Below are 16,880 nucleotides of genomic sequence, written 5' to 3' on the forward strand. Positions count from 1 at the left end.
GACTCAATGAAGCGATTCAGTGACTCCATCTATTATCTTACCATTCGGTTCGAGGAGTACATTTTGATTTCGACGACCCACTATGCTATATGATGTAGACAACATCAAATGTGCCAGTGATCTCAAGCATCCCATGTGATACTAAATTCCTGGCTGTGTCATCTGGCAGGACATCCAGCGCTGTATCTGGATTTATTCCCCACTCACCCCGGGGGCAGAAGGTGCTGTTAGACATTGCCATACGCCCAAGGAGATGGCACACTACTCCCTGACATGCCCGCTTTGCATTGTGCTGCTCACACAGTCATGCGTGTGTACAGATAATGATATTACTCCCTGGCAGTCCTCAGGAGCTCAGTGTTTACCCTTGTACAAGTCAGTCCTGATTACAGCATGCAAAACCACGCTATTGGCCATGAATAATGCATTGTCATTCATGTATTCCTGTTGAACTTGCACTTCCAGTTGCCTGTTTCAACTGTGGAAAGTCTCAACCTGTCAATTCATTCAAAAGTCCAGTAGCTCAGATGGACCCGCCAGGGATGGAGTTCTTAGTCAGAGTCCTTATCCGCCTGGTACTTTGCTAGACTGCAGTATAGGGAAGATAGCGTTGGACCTGCATTGGCTGATGTCTTTACCTTTGGAACATAACTTTACACATTCTTCTTGCTCCAGTAGAGAATGCTTTACTGCAATGTTTACTGCAGAGCGATCAAAGGTTGGACTGCAGTATTGGGAAGATAGCCTTGGACCTGCATTGGCTGACCTGTTTCAGTCATGCTGAGGCATCAGGTTAGGTTTTAAAATATACGTTGTTTGAGTTTTCTCAAGAAAGTGCTCAATCTTTTTTGATTTACTGGTCATAAATAAATGAGTGTGGTCACCGGTGTCCAGGCACACGCGTGTTAATGTGATGTGACAGGCAGAAATCCTCTCAGACGCTCACGGCCGCGGCCGGCCGACGCGGGTCTCCCCGCTGTAAGTGCTTAGCTGTGCCAAAAAAGCCCCGGTAAAAGCCTCACGGACACGAGGCTGCAGGGAAAAAGTGTTTTCCCAGTGAGAGTAGCCGGGCTTCTCCACTCACTGCCGAGTGCATTTCAGCACTCATGGAAAAAGGCAACTAACTGTGCCTTTATTTCAGCGTGTCTGCCAGTTACTCTCTGGCTCGTCCTTTAAAAAAGCTGCTCTGATTGATGCTCTCCCCTTGGGCGTTATGATAATGTGTGCCTGACACATCTCTGCCCCCCTCAGCATTCAGTCCTTCTGCAGCGCAGCTCTCTCTAGTCATTAGTGTTGATGGTATGTCAAGGAACATGCCTTCGACTATCTGGGGGCAAATATACAGTTTCATGGGACATGTATATGGGAGCAACATCCTGACATGTAACTCAAAACACTCAAAGTCACATCCTGCTTCCATGTGTTTCATGAACTGGCATTATGAGCAAGGACACCTCGCTTTGCGCCAGAATGCTCCAGTACATAAACCTATGCCTTGCAGGGAGACAGTACATTATTTACTGGTACTGTACCCTGCTAACCAGCCTTCAGACATTTTTTCAGATTTATTAAAAACTGGTCTCATTTTCACTTGATGTGAAAACATGCCGGGATACATCACTACATCCCATCATCATCAGCATCCCATCTTTATGCTCAGCTCAAATTCCAATTGATTGCGAATGTGAATTCTATCACATTTCTTCAAGAGACATGATGGGTGCTGCCTGAGACTTGTGAATAATTTCAGTGACTTCAGTAGTATCCTTCAGCAGTGTTATCTCTTCTTTCTTTCTGTCGTTACGTAGCCTATTCTGCACCAGACTAAAGGTCCATGGGAGGGGCACAAAGACACCACGTCCCGACAAAGCAGACTGTGAGCATGGCATATCCTGTGACCCAAAAAGCACTTTCATATGAATATGAGAGATCCGAACCTTGGGCCATAGAACAGGGTTAGTGTCGGTGCCACCCCGCTCCACTCGCTTGCTCCCTCACCCCCACTATACCATCTCAATGACAAGTGTCCCTCCACCCATCCCCAATGCAGTAAAACAGCAGACTGTCCCCAGCCCCCCCTGCTGTGCCATGCAAAGTGTGTGAGTCGAAGACCGTTTACTGTTCTACTGACTCTCTCTCCCTCTCTCTCTCTATCTCTCTCGATGTGAATGAGTGTGTTTCTTTTTGTTTTTTCTTTTGTATTTGTTAAGAGCATCTGCCACACTAATGAGTTAAAAAAGATAATGGGCTGTGTGAGGACAGAGGGATAAAAGGTGGGCTCTCCCCATCTTGCGTTAGATCAAATAAAAAGCTTAGCTCTAATAATTGGCCTGTCCATTTGCTAAACAAGCAAATGATGAGATGTTTGTCGCTGTCAAGAGGGTTGTTTTTTAAAATGTGACGTACACAGTGACGCATCTTACTGCCTTGCTTAATGGTGGGCCAGTGGGAAACCCAGCGGTTCAGCCTGTCTGGTTTGTGGTGTTAAAAATTTCAGCAGATGAGCAGTGCGGCCCTGTCAGATAGCGAACGACAGTCATGGTGTTACACAGCGTCTTCAAACTGTCTTTATGGAAGCGCTCGTGCTTTGATGACTGAAGTGTATTTTTCAAACAAACATTGGTCTCCTAAGTATTAGTTAGATGTTGACACCAAATGATGTCTCCAGTTGTTCTTTCATCCATTTCTAGGCCTCATCTCCATTCATCCTATTCACAGTCCCTCATCAAAACACAAGCATATATCTCTTTGCTGCAAATGTGGTGGGGTAACCTCTGTGGAGCCAGAGCTGAAGAGACAGACAGTGCCACCTATAGGCTATGTTTTATAAACCACAGAGCAGATGATGGGAGAGTTCTTTGAACTCTGAACGTTACCAGGGTGAATTGGATCATGGAGATGCTGTTTTATGGAGTCCACAGTGGGATAAAAGCGCTCCTGTCCTTCCCCGGTCTCTGCTCAGATGAGATTGGAGCTGGCAGAGCTGTCCAGCAAAAACCACAGAGAAAAGGTAGCTGCCTGTGTGGTGTGGGGGGTGTGGTGTGGTGGTGTGCTCACCTCATCTTAACACGTCACCCCACTGATTTACACCGTACACGCAGTGCCACAAACCACTTTCATCTGTTATTCACAGAGAAACTGGTCAACCAAAACGGAGAAAATATGTCATTTAAAAAGCTAAAGTTAATAAAAAGGTCCCTTCTTAAATAACAGCATTCCAACCAGTTTACCAAGGGATTACTTGCTCTAGTGTACTGTTGTCTTTTGTTGAGTAAAGGCCTGATGCTAAAATGGGACTGTCAGATGGTGTTTTACGGAAGATGTTCAGTTATCTTCAGAGCAAAATAAACAAAGAAATAAAGCTCCCAGTTGCCAGTATACAAAGCCTTGTTCTTGAAAGTCATATCACCTACAAAAAAAAAAGACAAAAAAACCCCAATCCCTCAAGGATGTGCAACTAGAGACGTGTGTGAATTCTGAACGTTATGTTTACACACGTAGCAGTCCAATTGCATCAGTGTCAGCGGAGTCCTTTTGCTCACCTCTTGGGTTTATTGTGACCTCGCTGGTTTTGCATGGCTCTTGTTAAAGCTGACCGGCCTGACTCCCTGTCTCATCTCCAGTTTATCTGCACAGCTGTTAGCCACTCAGCAGGGTGTCAGCCCTCAGTGCACACATAGACCTGGAGATACCAGGCCTGTGGGGTGAGTGAGTCTCTGTGTGTGTGTGTGTGTGTGTGTGTGTGTGTGTGTGTGTGTGTGTGTGTGTGTGTGAATGGTGTGGTTGGCCCTCGTTGTGTTTAACTGAGGCAGACACAGCAGCACTGTTCACAGCACTGTTGCCATCAGTAACAAGGCTAGCAGCAGGGTGACCAGAGCGGGATGAGTGTGGGAGATGTATCTGTGATTCTGTTTGTGTCCCGCAGGGATTTGCTGGTTGCTGTTGTTGTTGATGTGGCTGTATTTTGCAGTGGATTCTATTTTTCTTCTATTTTTTATGTTTGGAACAATGGTGTGGCACAGTGAACAGTGTATCTGTTTGGACCACATAACCTGTCAGTGATTAGAGTAGAGCAGGAGAGGAAGGTTGCAGTTGTGTATTCTGTATGCAAAGTGTAACATTTCTGATCTCTGAGTTATGCGGTATAACTATTATTCACTCAGCACGTCATTTCTTTCTTTCTGAGTTTTTTCCAGAGAAACACGCAGCGCTAGAGGAGAGAGGGGTATGCGTTTTATCAATTTGTGTGCTGTCTAAATCATATCCATGGCAGATTCTCCTCCAGACCTGCAGGAACACCATTAGGCCAAAGATCAATTTACCCCACTACTGCTTGCTTCAAAAGAACTCATTCACAACTCATGTTCACACGGCAAGTTATTCGGTTAGGCGCTTTATGAAGCAAAATAAACAAAAATCAAAAGAAGAGAATGACTGTTGAGGAGGACGTCAAAGGGACAAATGTGATACACAAAATAAAAACAGTCTGGTTTTGGTGTTTGCAGTGCTTGCAGGGCCAAGCCAATCCCCCTGGAGTGTTTACGCTTCAGTGTCAGTGCACTTTCCCAGTTTTTTCGGCTGAGCATCTTTGATAAAAAGACGCAAACCAGTGGCTAAATGAGACATACACCCTCCAACTCCCTTGAATGGGAATCGAAGAGCCCCTCTTCATATGCTGGGTTCACTCGGCTCAAACTGCCATTCCTTAACTCAGTACTCCTTATGGGAGAATCAATCCTGCGCCTCACATTTCCATATCAAAGAGGGCTGCTCCTGGGTCGGCACCGTGCTGCTCAGCTAATTGTGCGGGAGTGGAGGTGAGCTCAGCTCAATTGAACTCAGTTTTTCTGCAGATTTTGATGTGTGGTCTGCTTGAAGGCAGTAGACTTTTTAATGGACCAACACCAGTGTATTTTTTTGACTAAGTAAGTGTAGGGATGGCTTAGATGTGCATATGGAGTCTGCACTCAGCAGATGCTCTCATTATCACTTATTGTTATTTATTAAGCACTCAGTACTAGACTAGTGTTTGCGGTACTACTCTTTGTGGTACAACTGCGGTAGGTTTAGTTTACAGAAGTACATTCAGTTTTTTTCTAAACGTGTATAAATGTCTGTAATTGATTTCTAACTATAAACCTAGCCATATATATATATATATGGTTATAGGTTTATAGTTTATATATATATATATATATATATATATATATATATATATATGTATGGAATATGTATGGAAGGCCTGCTTCTTACTTCACCATTAATGGTGCAAGCTTTTAGTGCAATGGTGCAATATTTTTGCCTTTGCTTTCCAAAATTCTGCTGGGAGTAAGTAAACAATGTCTTTACCTTTGGAACATAACTTTACACATTTTTCTTGCTCCAGTAGGGAATGCTTTACTGCAATGTTTACTGCAGAGCAATCAAAGAGTAACAGTCAGGCTGGGCTAGGCTAAATGAAATGCTGAATAGTGTTAAAACAAGACAATAAGCTCAAGGCTAAAAATAGGCTCGTCTGAGCCATTAACTTAAGGAGACAAACTGAGCACAATACACTTTGTGGCTTGCTGGGTTTCAATTCTATTTAAAAATCCATATTTGTCACATGGTTTGAGTGAGAGGAGTTAAGTGAGGCCATTTAGCCCTCTCTCTTTCATCATGCTGAGCTATTGATTTGTCTATTTGGCTTTGGTCTAAATATGTGGCATTCATTAATCCCAACTAATTCTCTGTCATAATAAACAGAGTGAGCACCATCAATCCCCAAATGAAATGTTACTGCAGCCTAAAGTGTCTGCCTCTTCTCAGATAAAAAAAAACACTCGGGATGGAGGGCATTTTAATTCCCTCTCCTTTGTCTTTTCAGTTGTGTGTTTTTTTCTGCAGGCTTCCTAGCTTGTTAAATGAAATCCCATGCTTGGGTTCACCTGTAAAAGCACCAAAGAAGTTGTGAGAAACCAGGTCAGGGACAACCCCTCCCCATCATGTCATGCCGTGCTGGGACGGGCGTGTGGGCCGAGGCGGTTAGCGGGGTGGGTGCTGTGTGGAGAGCGGTGGTGGTGGTGGTGGTGGAGGGGAGCCGTTGCTAATGGCTCCTCCTGATAGAGGGCTGCTGTCGGGGAGTGCTGTTCCCTCCTGTCACTCCGCCTCAGGTGCGATGTGTCTTGTGACACCTCCGACAGCCCGTCACCAGGCACACACACACACATGCACACACACCACTGCAGGCACTAGATAAGTCACCCATGTCAGTATCATACCTTAAAGTGCCACTCACTGTTTTTTTCTCCCTCTTCCACTCTCTCTCTCTCTCTCTCTCTCTCCCCCTCTCTCTCTCACACACTCTTTGTCTGTCCATCTGTCTGTCTGTCTTTTGTTACAGCGTCTGGACTATGAGACTAGAAAGGCGTACACGTTTAAAGTGGAAGCTTCGAATGTGCACTTGGACCCTCGCTTCCTGCACCAGGGGCCCTTTAAGGACACGGCGACAGTGAAGGTGAACGTGCTGGACGTGGATGAGCCCCCGGTGTTCAGCAAGCCCCACTACAGCATGGAGGCCTACGAGGACACACCTGTAGGGATCATAGTGGGCGCAGTGAGAGCTCAGGACATGGACGTAGGCAACAGTCCAATAAGGTAAACAAACTCTCTCTCTATTCTCTCTCTATGTTTTTTGCTTTGTCTCTATCTATCTATCTCTTTCTCTTTCTTTCTCTCTTTCTCATACAGACAAAAACAAGCTATGACTCATTTTTGCGACATACACATTCGGACAAGTCACACAGGTTAACAAAGAAGTCTAAGATAAGCACAGAGGTATTGTTCTGTTCCCATAGCCATAAAAACAGTGGATTTGTTTTTATGAATGCCATTTTTGAAACCCAAGCCCGAGTCATTTTTATTTCATACGCAAAGTGATGAAAAGAAAAATAAATCTCATTTCATTCCCAAGCAGGGATAAAAGTCTGTATTGTATACTTTTAGCTGGCATCAGTCTGACAAGCCACGTTAGGGCTTTTCTAGCTGTCTAATTTATTGGCATGTTTGTTTTCCTTTATTTTCCTCTAGGTGAGTGTTGTTTAATGTTTTGTTGTGTTGATGCTTAAAGCATGTGGCATGGCCTAACACAAAAGCGGCATGTTTCCACAGAAGTATTTTGTTTCATCATAAATTTTGCATGTGGAAACATCCTGCTAGGTTGTAGTCACGCAGCCGACTTAAAAGGCTGTCTTTTTGGTGGGTCTTTAATATTTCACAGCAGTACATTTGCCATTGTTCTACAGGGAGATTAAATCACAAAAGCACCGGTCTGCAGTGCAGAGTAGCAGTGACCTGTTGAGGTCCTGTCAATAGGGACTATGACACACAGTGTCTGAGGATTTTATTTCATATCTGGAATAATATTTTGTCTTTGTTGTCACTTTTTTATGTACACACACACACACACACACACACACACACACACACACACACACACACACACACACACACACACACACACACTGAAAAAGCCAACTGTTTTAATATGTTTGAGGGCCATGAAAGCCCTATGTTTTGGATTTGACTGGTTGTAGAGGAGATATAGCCTGCCACCTATTGCTCCCTGCGCAGTCTGAGCTGGGATTATGCAGTAGTCTGAAATTATGCTTCTCAATTGGCAAAGCTCTTTCTTACACATCAGAACTATGACAAAACCTATACTGTGGACGGAATTACTTTTGTCCATGAACGTTTATTTTGTCCACAAATTGAGAAGTGCATTCATATTTTAGCCCACAGCAGTAAAAGCACATCTGTCTTTTTAGTACACAACATGAATCATTCATTCTGTTTGTTTTTTGTTTTTCTGTGTACAAAAGAATGTGTTCCCCTCAATATTATGTGTCTGTGTTAATTGTAGACCAGAGACATAATGGTGTCAAATATTTTCATAATACATCAAATACACTTCATAGCATATAATGCAGTTTGTATTGAAAATAAAGTCTGCTATACTTGTATACAAGTACTTGGCACCCTATTGTTGTCTGCATACAGTGTTTAGATTGGTCTAAACACTGTACATCACCTGTGTTAAGTGCACAGGTACAAATATGGTAGAACTTTTACTTACTGGACCCAGGATGTCCACCTCTGTCTAAACATCAGGGGGATTTTGACATTGCTTTTGTCTAATGGTTGTTTTAGAGACAGAGCAGACAGTTTTGTCTTGTTTCATCTTGCTCCTCTATCCAAATGATAGGCTGGTGATTGATCTACCCACATTTTTGTCTCGTAGTTACTTCAGACAGGGCACATGCCAAGACTAATGTGGCACAGCAGTGGTGTGCGGGTTTCAGAGTGTCACCTCTCACACTGTATGAAGTCCACACATTTATGCCATTAGAGGTTAACCATACAGGTTGGAACTATGTGGCTGTGATAAACTTGAACAATATTCTATCTTCTTTTTATCTGAAGGTACTCTATTGACTGGAAGAGGGATTTGGAGCATGCATTTGACATTGACCCAGTGGAGGGACTTATCACAGTCAGTGAGTTCCTGGACCGGGAGGCTGTGGCACGACACAACATCACAGTTGTTGCAACTAAAGTTAGTAAGTAGAACATTTATCTTGAAAAATATTCAGTGGTTTTTGAATGAGTAACGGTATACTGCCATCTAGTGAAGAAATTGTGTAAAACAGTGCTGTGTGTGTATGGTATCGAAGTAGGAGAATGACATTGTTTAGAGGATTTATACTTTATATAGTCATTTCTACTTATATATTCAGTTGTTGTCAATATCAGTCAGTAATGTAGACAAATATATTAATAAAATAAGATCTTTACATATTAGAATCATTCCTTAACCCACTCTCTATGTGAAAAAAACACAATTATACTGACCTGTAGGTCAGACCGGTACACTTTAAACCATTTAATAGTCATGATCAGAAGATAGAATATTGTTTTTTCTTTAGAAAATCAATTCACTATGAAATCATATGAATTATGGAAGCCAAAAAAGAAGAATTCACAATTTAAACTGTTGTGTTTACAGCCTGCAGTTCCACATATGAACACCTTGTGTCACTGTTTCACTGTAGAAAAATACAGGATTCATGAGATAGATATTACAACTCTCTGGTGATCGGTCCTTTGTTACCAAACCAAAGAATTAATGGACAATGCTATTCTCTTACAGACAATCCACTTTTGTTTAGCAAGGTTGGTGTCACAATTACCGTGTTGGATGTCAACGAGTTTGCTCCAGAGCTTGTCATTCCACCTGAGACCATTGTTTGTGAAAGTGCCAAAGTAGGACAGGTGAGTGATTGTGTGTATCTATATGTATTTGTATGCATGTTGGTGTGTCTGTCTTAGAGTGTGCATACATTCAGTGGAGATATATATACAGTATATATATATAGACATATATGTATCTGCTCATCAATGTACTATACAAATGTATGATAAAACAGGAAACACGTAACATAGACCTATATTTATGATTTCAATGAATGTGTTGAATGAGACCCTTGATATGGAGCTGTTATGATTTCAGGAGGAGTGGGGATGCCATGTTCTAAATCACAAGTCAATTGCTCATCCCTAGTGAGTAAGAGTCTGTAAAAGAGAGCTTGTTTGACAGAGTCCCACATAGACCGATTGTTCCTTTCACACTCCCTCTTCGAAATCTCTCTCTGTCTCTCAACAAGGCCGGGGATTTGCCTGGCTTTCCCTCGTGAGAAAGGCTTGGGCAGGGAGCCGCGGGGGGTCGGTGGAGGAGCCGTGAGGGGATTGAGGGGGCCTGCGCAGCCTGTCCCAATCTCTGTCAGACAGGCCGCTCCTTTATTAGACGCTTCTCCCCTGTCTGTCCGGCTCCCTCGGAGTCAGAGCAGGGCTAGCTGCCCTGCAGGTGTGTGATTGTGAGCTGGCAGCAGCAGCAGCAGCGGTGCCGGTGGTGGCGGTAGCAGCAGTGGCCGGGTCGCGCCTGTCACTGGAACCGTCTGTGTCTGTGGGCTTTGACAAAGGCGCTGTCCATGGTGCTGAACAGCATAGAGCTGAAAGAACTGTTGTCCTGGCAGGCACTGGATTTGTTTATCTCTCTCTTTTATATTTGCTCTTAGTTAAGGCAGCTCACACAATACAAAAGTCCTTTTTAATCATGTCTTGACAATTTAGAGCCCATAATCAGCTCAGTCGGGACAAATGGTAGATGTGACTGTTCTACAATGAACTGGTGTTTGTTGGGGAAATTAGTTATTAGTTATCAGATATCATATATCAGTTGATGTTAGTGGGACAGCAGATATGGTGGAGAGGCCGGTGTGTTGCCCAAATTCACACTCTTCCTTTGTAATTTTTTTCATCTTGGGCTCTTCTTTCACACCTTTTGTGTCCAATGCTTTTGTAGGGACAAAACAATTTAAATCCATATACTATAATGATAAATTGAATGCTTTAACAGGCTTGCACAAAATGGCTGTTTTTGTCCGCAATAAAAATTGAATCTAAAAGAGATCTATCAATAAGGCCCAGGTTGAATGAAGTTCATCTTAAATATTTGTCATGTTTCCAAGGTGATCCAGCTGGTCAGTGCTCAGGATAGAGATCTGCCTGCAATGGGTCAGAGGTTTTATTTCAAATCACTCAAAGATGTCCGGAACAGGAACTTCACCATACGGGACTTCGGAAGTAAGTCAAAACCAAAGGGATTTCACCATGTGGCTCTCAAAAGTTTTCTCTGTTCTTATGTAATACTTGACTGACATCCAGCATGTTTACTCTATAAATGAATATGTTAGAATAACCAGATGGAAGTTGCCTTTGTGTTTGTCTTTTACGCCAAAGACCAAAGTAGGGGACACTGTGTTCCAGATCAGATGTATTTTGTCCAGATGCTCTCACCTGGCTGCCAGTGCGGTCCCGGGGGCTTGGCCTGTTCTCTGGACATGAGTATCATCAGCTCTGATTCCCACAGACAGGAGCACTCAAGGCAGGCCAGGCAACACACACACACACACACACACACACACACACACATACACACACACATACACACACACACACACTCTCTCTCTTTCTCTCTCTCCGGCTCGGGCTGTGGTCTAATGGGGCCCTACATTGTCAAGTGCAATTCGCCGGCTGTCGACGCGGAACAAACCAGCCCCGACAGGATCAGGTGACCTTTGAGTGGAGGACAGGAGCATCTCGACACATCACCTCTGCGCCGCCCGCCACCGCTGCCTTTGCACACAGGCATCCGCCAACACGCCCACTGTTGCTCCAGGCCCCGTGTCGCTATGTTTCTCACCTCTCTTGAAGACTGCTGGACTTTTTGGAGAGTTCTTTTTCGGGTCGTACCGTCACAGCGGTGAAGGTGCGAGGCTCAGCCGCACACTCTACCTGACCCCAAGAGAAAGAAGAGAGAAATGATACACTAATAACTCACCAACCAGACCACTGCACTCACCATGACACAGAGCTCCTCAGGCTGAGAAACGCAGGGAGAGTGTGTTTTTCTGACGTTGAAAATGGGGCTGTAGCAATTATTAAGACATCATTTTGAATCTCAAGGTACAGGATGCTCTTCGCATTACTTACGCGTGTAAGCTTGTAATCCCTTTTAGCCAGAACTACTTTCCCAGCTTATTCACAGCTTCAAAGGAGATCAACTTTTGGAGAATTCTTGCGTTTTGGCCAATTGTAACCCTACTCAAATGGCTGCAATTAATTGATTAATGGGGTTTCTCGTCTGTTTGGATTTTTGGCTGGCTCTTGCCAAGCCTGAAATATGCAGAGCATGCAGCATGTAGAAAACAGACCTGCCGTCATCCTCTTAGAGCTCTATTTTGGCGATCAGAAACGGATGGTCAGAGGCATAAAGTTTATAGACATTAAAGCAACACCAAAGATTCTTTTGTACCCTAAAATAATGTTTCAAAATTGTTTCAGTGGTTCATCAACTCGTAACAGGGTGAACAGCACTTCTGCATTCGCTTTGCAGCCCTCTATCGGTTATAACCACACTATGGAAGTTTGCCAGATTGGGTATTGGACCTGTAGTTTGTATGAGACATAAAAACTACAAATTTGACTAGCTTCTGATGTCGCAATACATCATACTTTCATAAAATCATGCAACATACCAACAAACAAAAGCCAGTGCTGGATAAACAAATCGTGTGCATGCGAGCGACGGTAGGTTGCGGTGGCTAAATTATTCATGACAGCGGTAATGGACAATTCCGCTTCCAACCTGTAGGGGGACCGAAGAGGAAAAGTGCTTTGGTGTTGCTTTAAAGGCGTGGCCAGTCCAGATTATGTGGTCAAACGTCGGGCGCTTGGCGCATAAGGGTTGTTCTTGTGTTTCTTAATCAGTCATGGGTGTGTTTTGGGCGTAACATCCTCACATGGTCTGCGGTGTCCTGCCGGTGAGGCGGTTTCCCCCCTCCCCCACCACCCCACAACATTCTAAATAATTTTTATACATAAGATTGTTATGTACTGTAGCATAGTCATACAGTATAATAGTATACATCATTTGAAAGCTTGGCCTCTTGGGAATCAATACATGACAATATTTTTCATGTAAATTATGTGTAGTGCTTTACATTGTCAGATTAATCTAACTATGTCTCAATTAAATTGAATCAAAAATGTCCTCCTCTCCTTCCTTTGGTGCTTCCCTACCTTCTAGCTACAGTGTATATCCCTAGCAATATGCTAGAAATAGCATATTGGGTCTTGAAATAATCACAGTGTCATGTTATTTTATCCAATATTAGTTGTGCAGATGTATAATCCATCTCATACACACCAATTGAATTGAAATAGAAATTGCAAAGATTTATATTTTTGTGTAATTATTCCATATTTAGTGTAGTCATTCCATATCAGAACCCCTGAAGTATAATTCAAATGCAAGCATGTGCTTGGGCTCAGTTGTGTTTCTAAGTCATATCAAGTGACTTAGATGGCTGAAATGTGGTTAGTTCAGAGATGCTTGCTATCCGGCAGAAAGAAGAAACACTATTCTAGCCTCTGTAACTCTGTGTCAGTACATCACACAGTTCTTCTGATTGTTTTCCAACAAACTACAGTGTCTCAGCTTTCCAAAGAGGTTAAGCATTTGATTATAGGCCAAACTAGGTGGGAACAGTGGCCTCTGAAGCAGACACTGTGCAATTTCAGGCAAAAACTTGAACTTGGTATTGAGAACGAAGCAAATCTGTCATTCCCTTTAACAGCAAGCACTCTCCTTTCCTTCCTGATGTTCCCTCTCGTGTTCTCTCTCTCTCTCTTTCTCTCTCTCTCTCTCTCACATTCCCATCCTCAGACAACACGGCGGGCATCGTGACCCGGCGCTCGGGCTTCCGGCGGCAGCAGCAGCGCTGGTACATGGTGGGCGTGGTGGTGGAGGACGGCGGCTTCCCGGTGCGGAGCAGCACGGCCACGCTCTCGGTGCAGGTGTGCTCGTGCGCCGGCGGCAGCGGCGGCAGTGCTGGTGCGCTGGTGGCGTGCAGTGCCGAGGCCGTCTTCCTGCCAGTGGGCCTGAGCACTGGCGCCCTGGTGGCCATCCTGCTGTGTGTAGTCATACTGCTGGGTGAGTGAGTGAGGGAGTGAGCATGCCATGGCAATGCAGTTCAAAAACAAGGCCATCCTCAGGGACAAGGGACATCTCAGGAGTCATCACAATCACATAGAGAGACTATAGACCCTTTCAACAATAAAAACAAAAACAATGCTTGAACGTTCTATTTGGTTCCCAATCTACTTCCTCTGCATTAAGATAACATATGGAATGTTAAAACGGAAGCCTTGTGGGGCCAACTACGATGCTGATAAAAAAACTCTCTTGAAAGGGTCTATAGCACATTTCATACAGTAGGGCTCATTAAATAAAACTATACAAAACCGGTGACTAGATGGCACTAGCACACACACTCACACGCACTTAAGACGTAAAAAACACAAGTGTGCAGACACACACTCATACATTTTACTCATACTAAGGTGATACATACTTGTTACTTACATTAATGGTATGTTGTACAATATGTATAGTCATAAGAATTCAAAAAATTAGCTGAGCATGTGTTTCAAGTTTCCACTTGGGGGAGCTGGAGTGAAATTGTTGTAATTTGAGAGTGCAGTTTAATCCACCCCACCACAAAAATAATGAATTTAATGTAGAAGAGCAGTTTAAAAACAAAATATCTCCCCTTGAAAATAGGTTAGGGTAATTTTTTCTAACAAGAGTAAATTCAAGAGGCTTTAAACCATTTTGTATGAGCTAGCGTTTTCTAAAAGGGAGAATATTAGTGTGTTGTATTTTGTGCCTGAAGTAGTGGTGGTAGTGTGGAGTGTATGTGAGTGTGTGTTTGTGTGTGTGTGTGTATGCGCATGCGTGTGTGTGTGTGTGTGTGTGAGTGAGTGTGTATGTGTGTGACTATGTGGGAGGGGGGGGGTTGAAATCCAGGAGAGGCTGCCTCCCATCTTCTCTTCCTGAGAACTGCCTTGCTACAATGGTGACAGACAGCATGTCAAAAGCGCATTACAGCTGGCCCCAGGCTGCCATTCCCTTTAGTTCCGCTTGGAATGAGAGCGCCAGAAGAAAGAGAGAGATCGGCTAATGGATCCCAAGCACGTGATCTCTCCACCACATTTTAAGCATGTTTTTTATTTTATTTTCCCACAGCCGTGTTTGCATTGTTCGTCATGAACGAAACCACTTATACTGTATTCTTCAACAACATTTGTTGATATTAGTTGATTTAGACAAGCCAATGTGCTGCTGTAGAAACTGTGTTGTATGTGGTGTGGATGATTACAGACAGTAATGTGAGTCTCTCTTATGTGACCATTTATGTCTCTGCTGTGTGTCTGTGTGCGTTTGCTTTATGAAAACAGTGATCGTGGTGCTCTACGTGGGCTTGAGACGGCACAAGGACAAGGAGGCTCTTATGTCCTCTAAGGAGGACATCCGGGACAACGTCATCCACTATGACGACGAGGGAGGCGGCGAAGAGGACACGCATGCCTTCGACATGGGAACACTCCGCAACCCCAAGGCCATGAAAGAGCTGGCGCTGAGGAGGGACGTCCGGCCAGACGGACACTCTCTGACGGACCTGGCCCATGCTGCAGCCGCCGCCGCCGAGGACAGCGAGGACATCCGCTCGTACATCCACCAGCGGCTCATGGAGAACCACGTCAACGGCACGGCGCCGCCGTACGACTCGCTGGCCACGTATGCGTACGAGGGCGAGGGCTCGGTGGCTGAGTCGCTCAGCTCCATTGAGTCTTTGGCCCCTGACCCCGAGGAGGAGTTTAAGTGCATCAGTGACTGGGGCCCACGCTTCAAAACACTGGCTGGCCTCTTCGGAGATCAGGATGCGCAGGCTGCACGGGTCAGCGAAAACAATGATTCCCACTGACCAAACCGCCATGTTTGAGTTTTATTTTGTATTATTAGTCCCTTTGTTTGTTTGTTTTTGGACATTCAAGGAGCATCTCGACGCTCAAGAAACACAACAAAAGCAAACAAAATAATATGACAAAATAGACTTTTTTTTGGTCCCTTTTTGTTATCGCTCTCACTCTCTCTGTTTCTGTAAATTGGGTATCATTGTAGTCTAGAGTGAGGGTCAGATTCTGAAATATTGTAGACGTCGTCATTCATTAGTTGTTAATGTTTTTAAAAAAAAAATGAGATAGTAAGGTATCTGTTTTTGCAATTCTCACTATCCCCTTTGATATCTCATGAAGTGCCTCAGGAACAGTTGTTTTGTAAGTCTATGCTTTGCTTCCTCAATTTAGAAGCCCTGCAAGATGTAGTACTGTTGTATGTAGCAAACTCACAGTTTATAGGGAACAACAGATCTGTCAAATGGAGAAAAAGGACACTGCGCTCAATACTTCCTACCCATCGATTTGCCAAATGCATTTAAATCACACAGTGGTATGCAACTACTGTATTTGTAAGTGAACATTAAATTGAAGTGGAATTTTGTAATACCTGTACAAACAAATAAAAAAGATGTGAAATGGAAAAACAACTGTGTGAGGTAACAACAAAATCCCATCTCCTACACCAACGTTGAACAATATACTAATGGCATTTGATTTAACATTACTTACCACACACAAAATTTCCAAGGGTAATGTTGCAACAACCCATAAGTGGACATGAAAGGAAACATCTGTAGCAGCAGGTTTATCTTTGTATTAAAACAGTCAAGTGGGATGATGTTAGACAGTTAGAGTCAATAAAGTTCCCAGCTAAATGATCCCATCCCTAGAATCTATGGTCTCGCTGGACTCCGTTTCTGGACAGTTGGCAGGTTGCTATTACAATACATATAATGTCTTCATTTCAGCCTGTTATTGTTGTCCAGGTGCCTCTGCATTGTGTCCCTCTGTATTTGCAGTGACTATCTAAGTGAGCGCATCTATATGATAAGATTTGGAATGGTGGAGGCCTATTCATGGTCAAATCCATAGACTGTATATGCAGTCTATGGTTAAATCTGACAGGAGAAATCTGTACCATTATGTTAATTTCGCAACTTGAAATGCCAATTACATTCTTTGAAATCAAAATAGTTCAACTGTGTTTTAGACTATTTAGTAAATGATGCAGTTTAATGCTGTCATTATAGGTATGGTACATGTCATACAGTACAGACATGTAGGTGAAGGTGTTTACAGCCAAATAGCCACTGCAGATAAAATGATTCAGTAGTACAGTAGGTGTTTAGAGTGAGTGCTGCTCGTATGGCTCTGCTCTGGACAAACCTCCTTTCTGCCTATGGAGCCCAGCTTTACAAGTCACTGTCCCTACACTGTGTTAAGATCACTGGCTTCTATCTCTCACTATTGCAGATTCCAAC

General features: G+C 43.7%; 1 protein-coding gene across 1 annotated transcript in view; it reads left to right on the forward strand.

The window, feature by feature from the left end:
• The window catches only part of cdh12a (cadherin 12, type 2a (N-cadherin 2)), a 34,280-nt gene extending 18,270 nt beyond the window's left edge, over positions 1 to 16,010 (forward strand). The window contains exons 7-12 of the mRNA XM_048261893.1: positions 6,383 to 6,636; positions 8,461 to 8,597; positions 9,188 to 9,309; positions 10,566 to 10,680; positions 13,325 to 13,591; positions 14,899 to 16,010. Coding sequence (XP_048117850.1) covers positions 6,383 to 6,636; positions 8,461 to 8,597; positions 9,188 to 9,309; positions 10,566 to 10,680; positions 13,325 to 13,591; positions 14,899 to 15,425 — 1,422 coding nt within the window. The 3' untranslated portion in view covers positions 15,426 to 16,010. The remainder of the gene's footprint in view (positions 1 to 6,382; positions 6,637 to 8,460; positions 8,598 to 9,187; positions 9,310 to 10,565; positions 10,681 to 13,324; positions 13,592 to 14,898) is intronic.
• Positions 16,011 to 16,880: the final 870 nt, after the last annotated feature.

The sequence above is a fragment of the Alosa alosa genome, chromosome 1 (genome assembly GCF_017589495.1).
Source record: "Alosa alosa isolate M-15738 ecotype Scorff River chromosome 1, AALO_Geno_1.1, whole genome shotgun sequence".
Taxonomy (NCBI): domain Eukaryota; kingdom Metazoa; phylum Chordata; class Actinopteri; order Clupeiformes; family Clupeidae; genus Alosa; species Alosa alosa.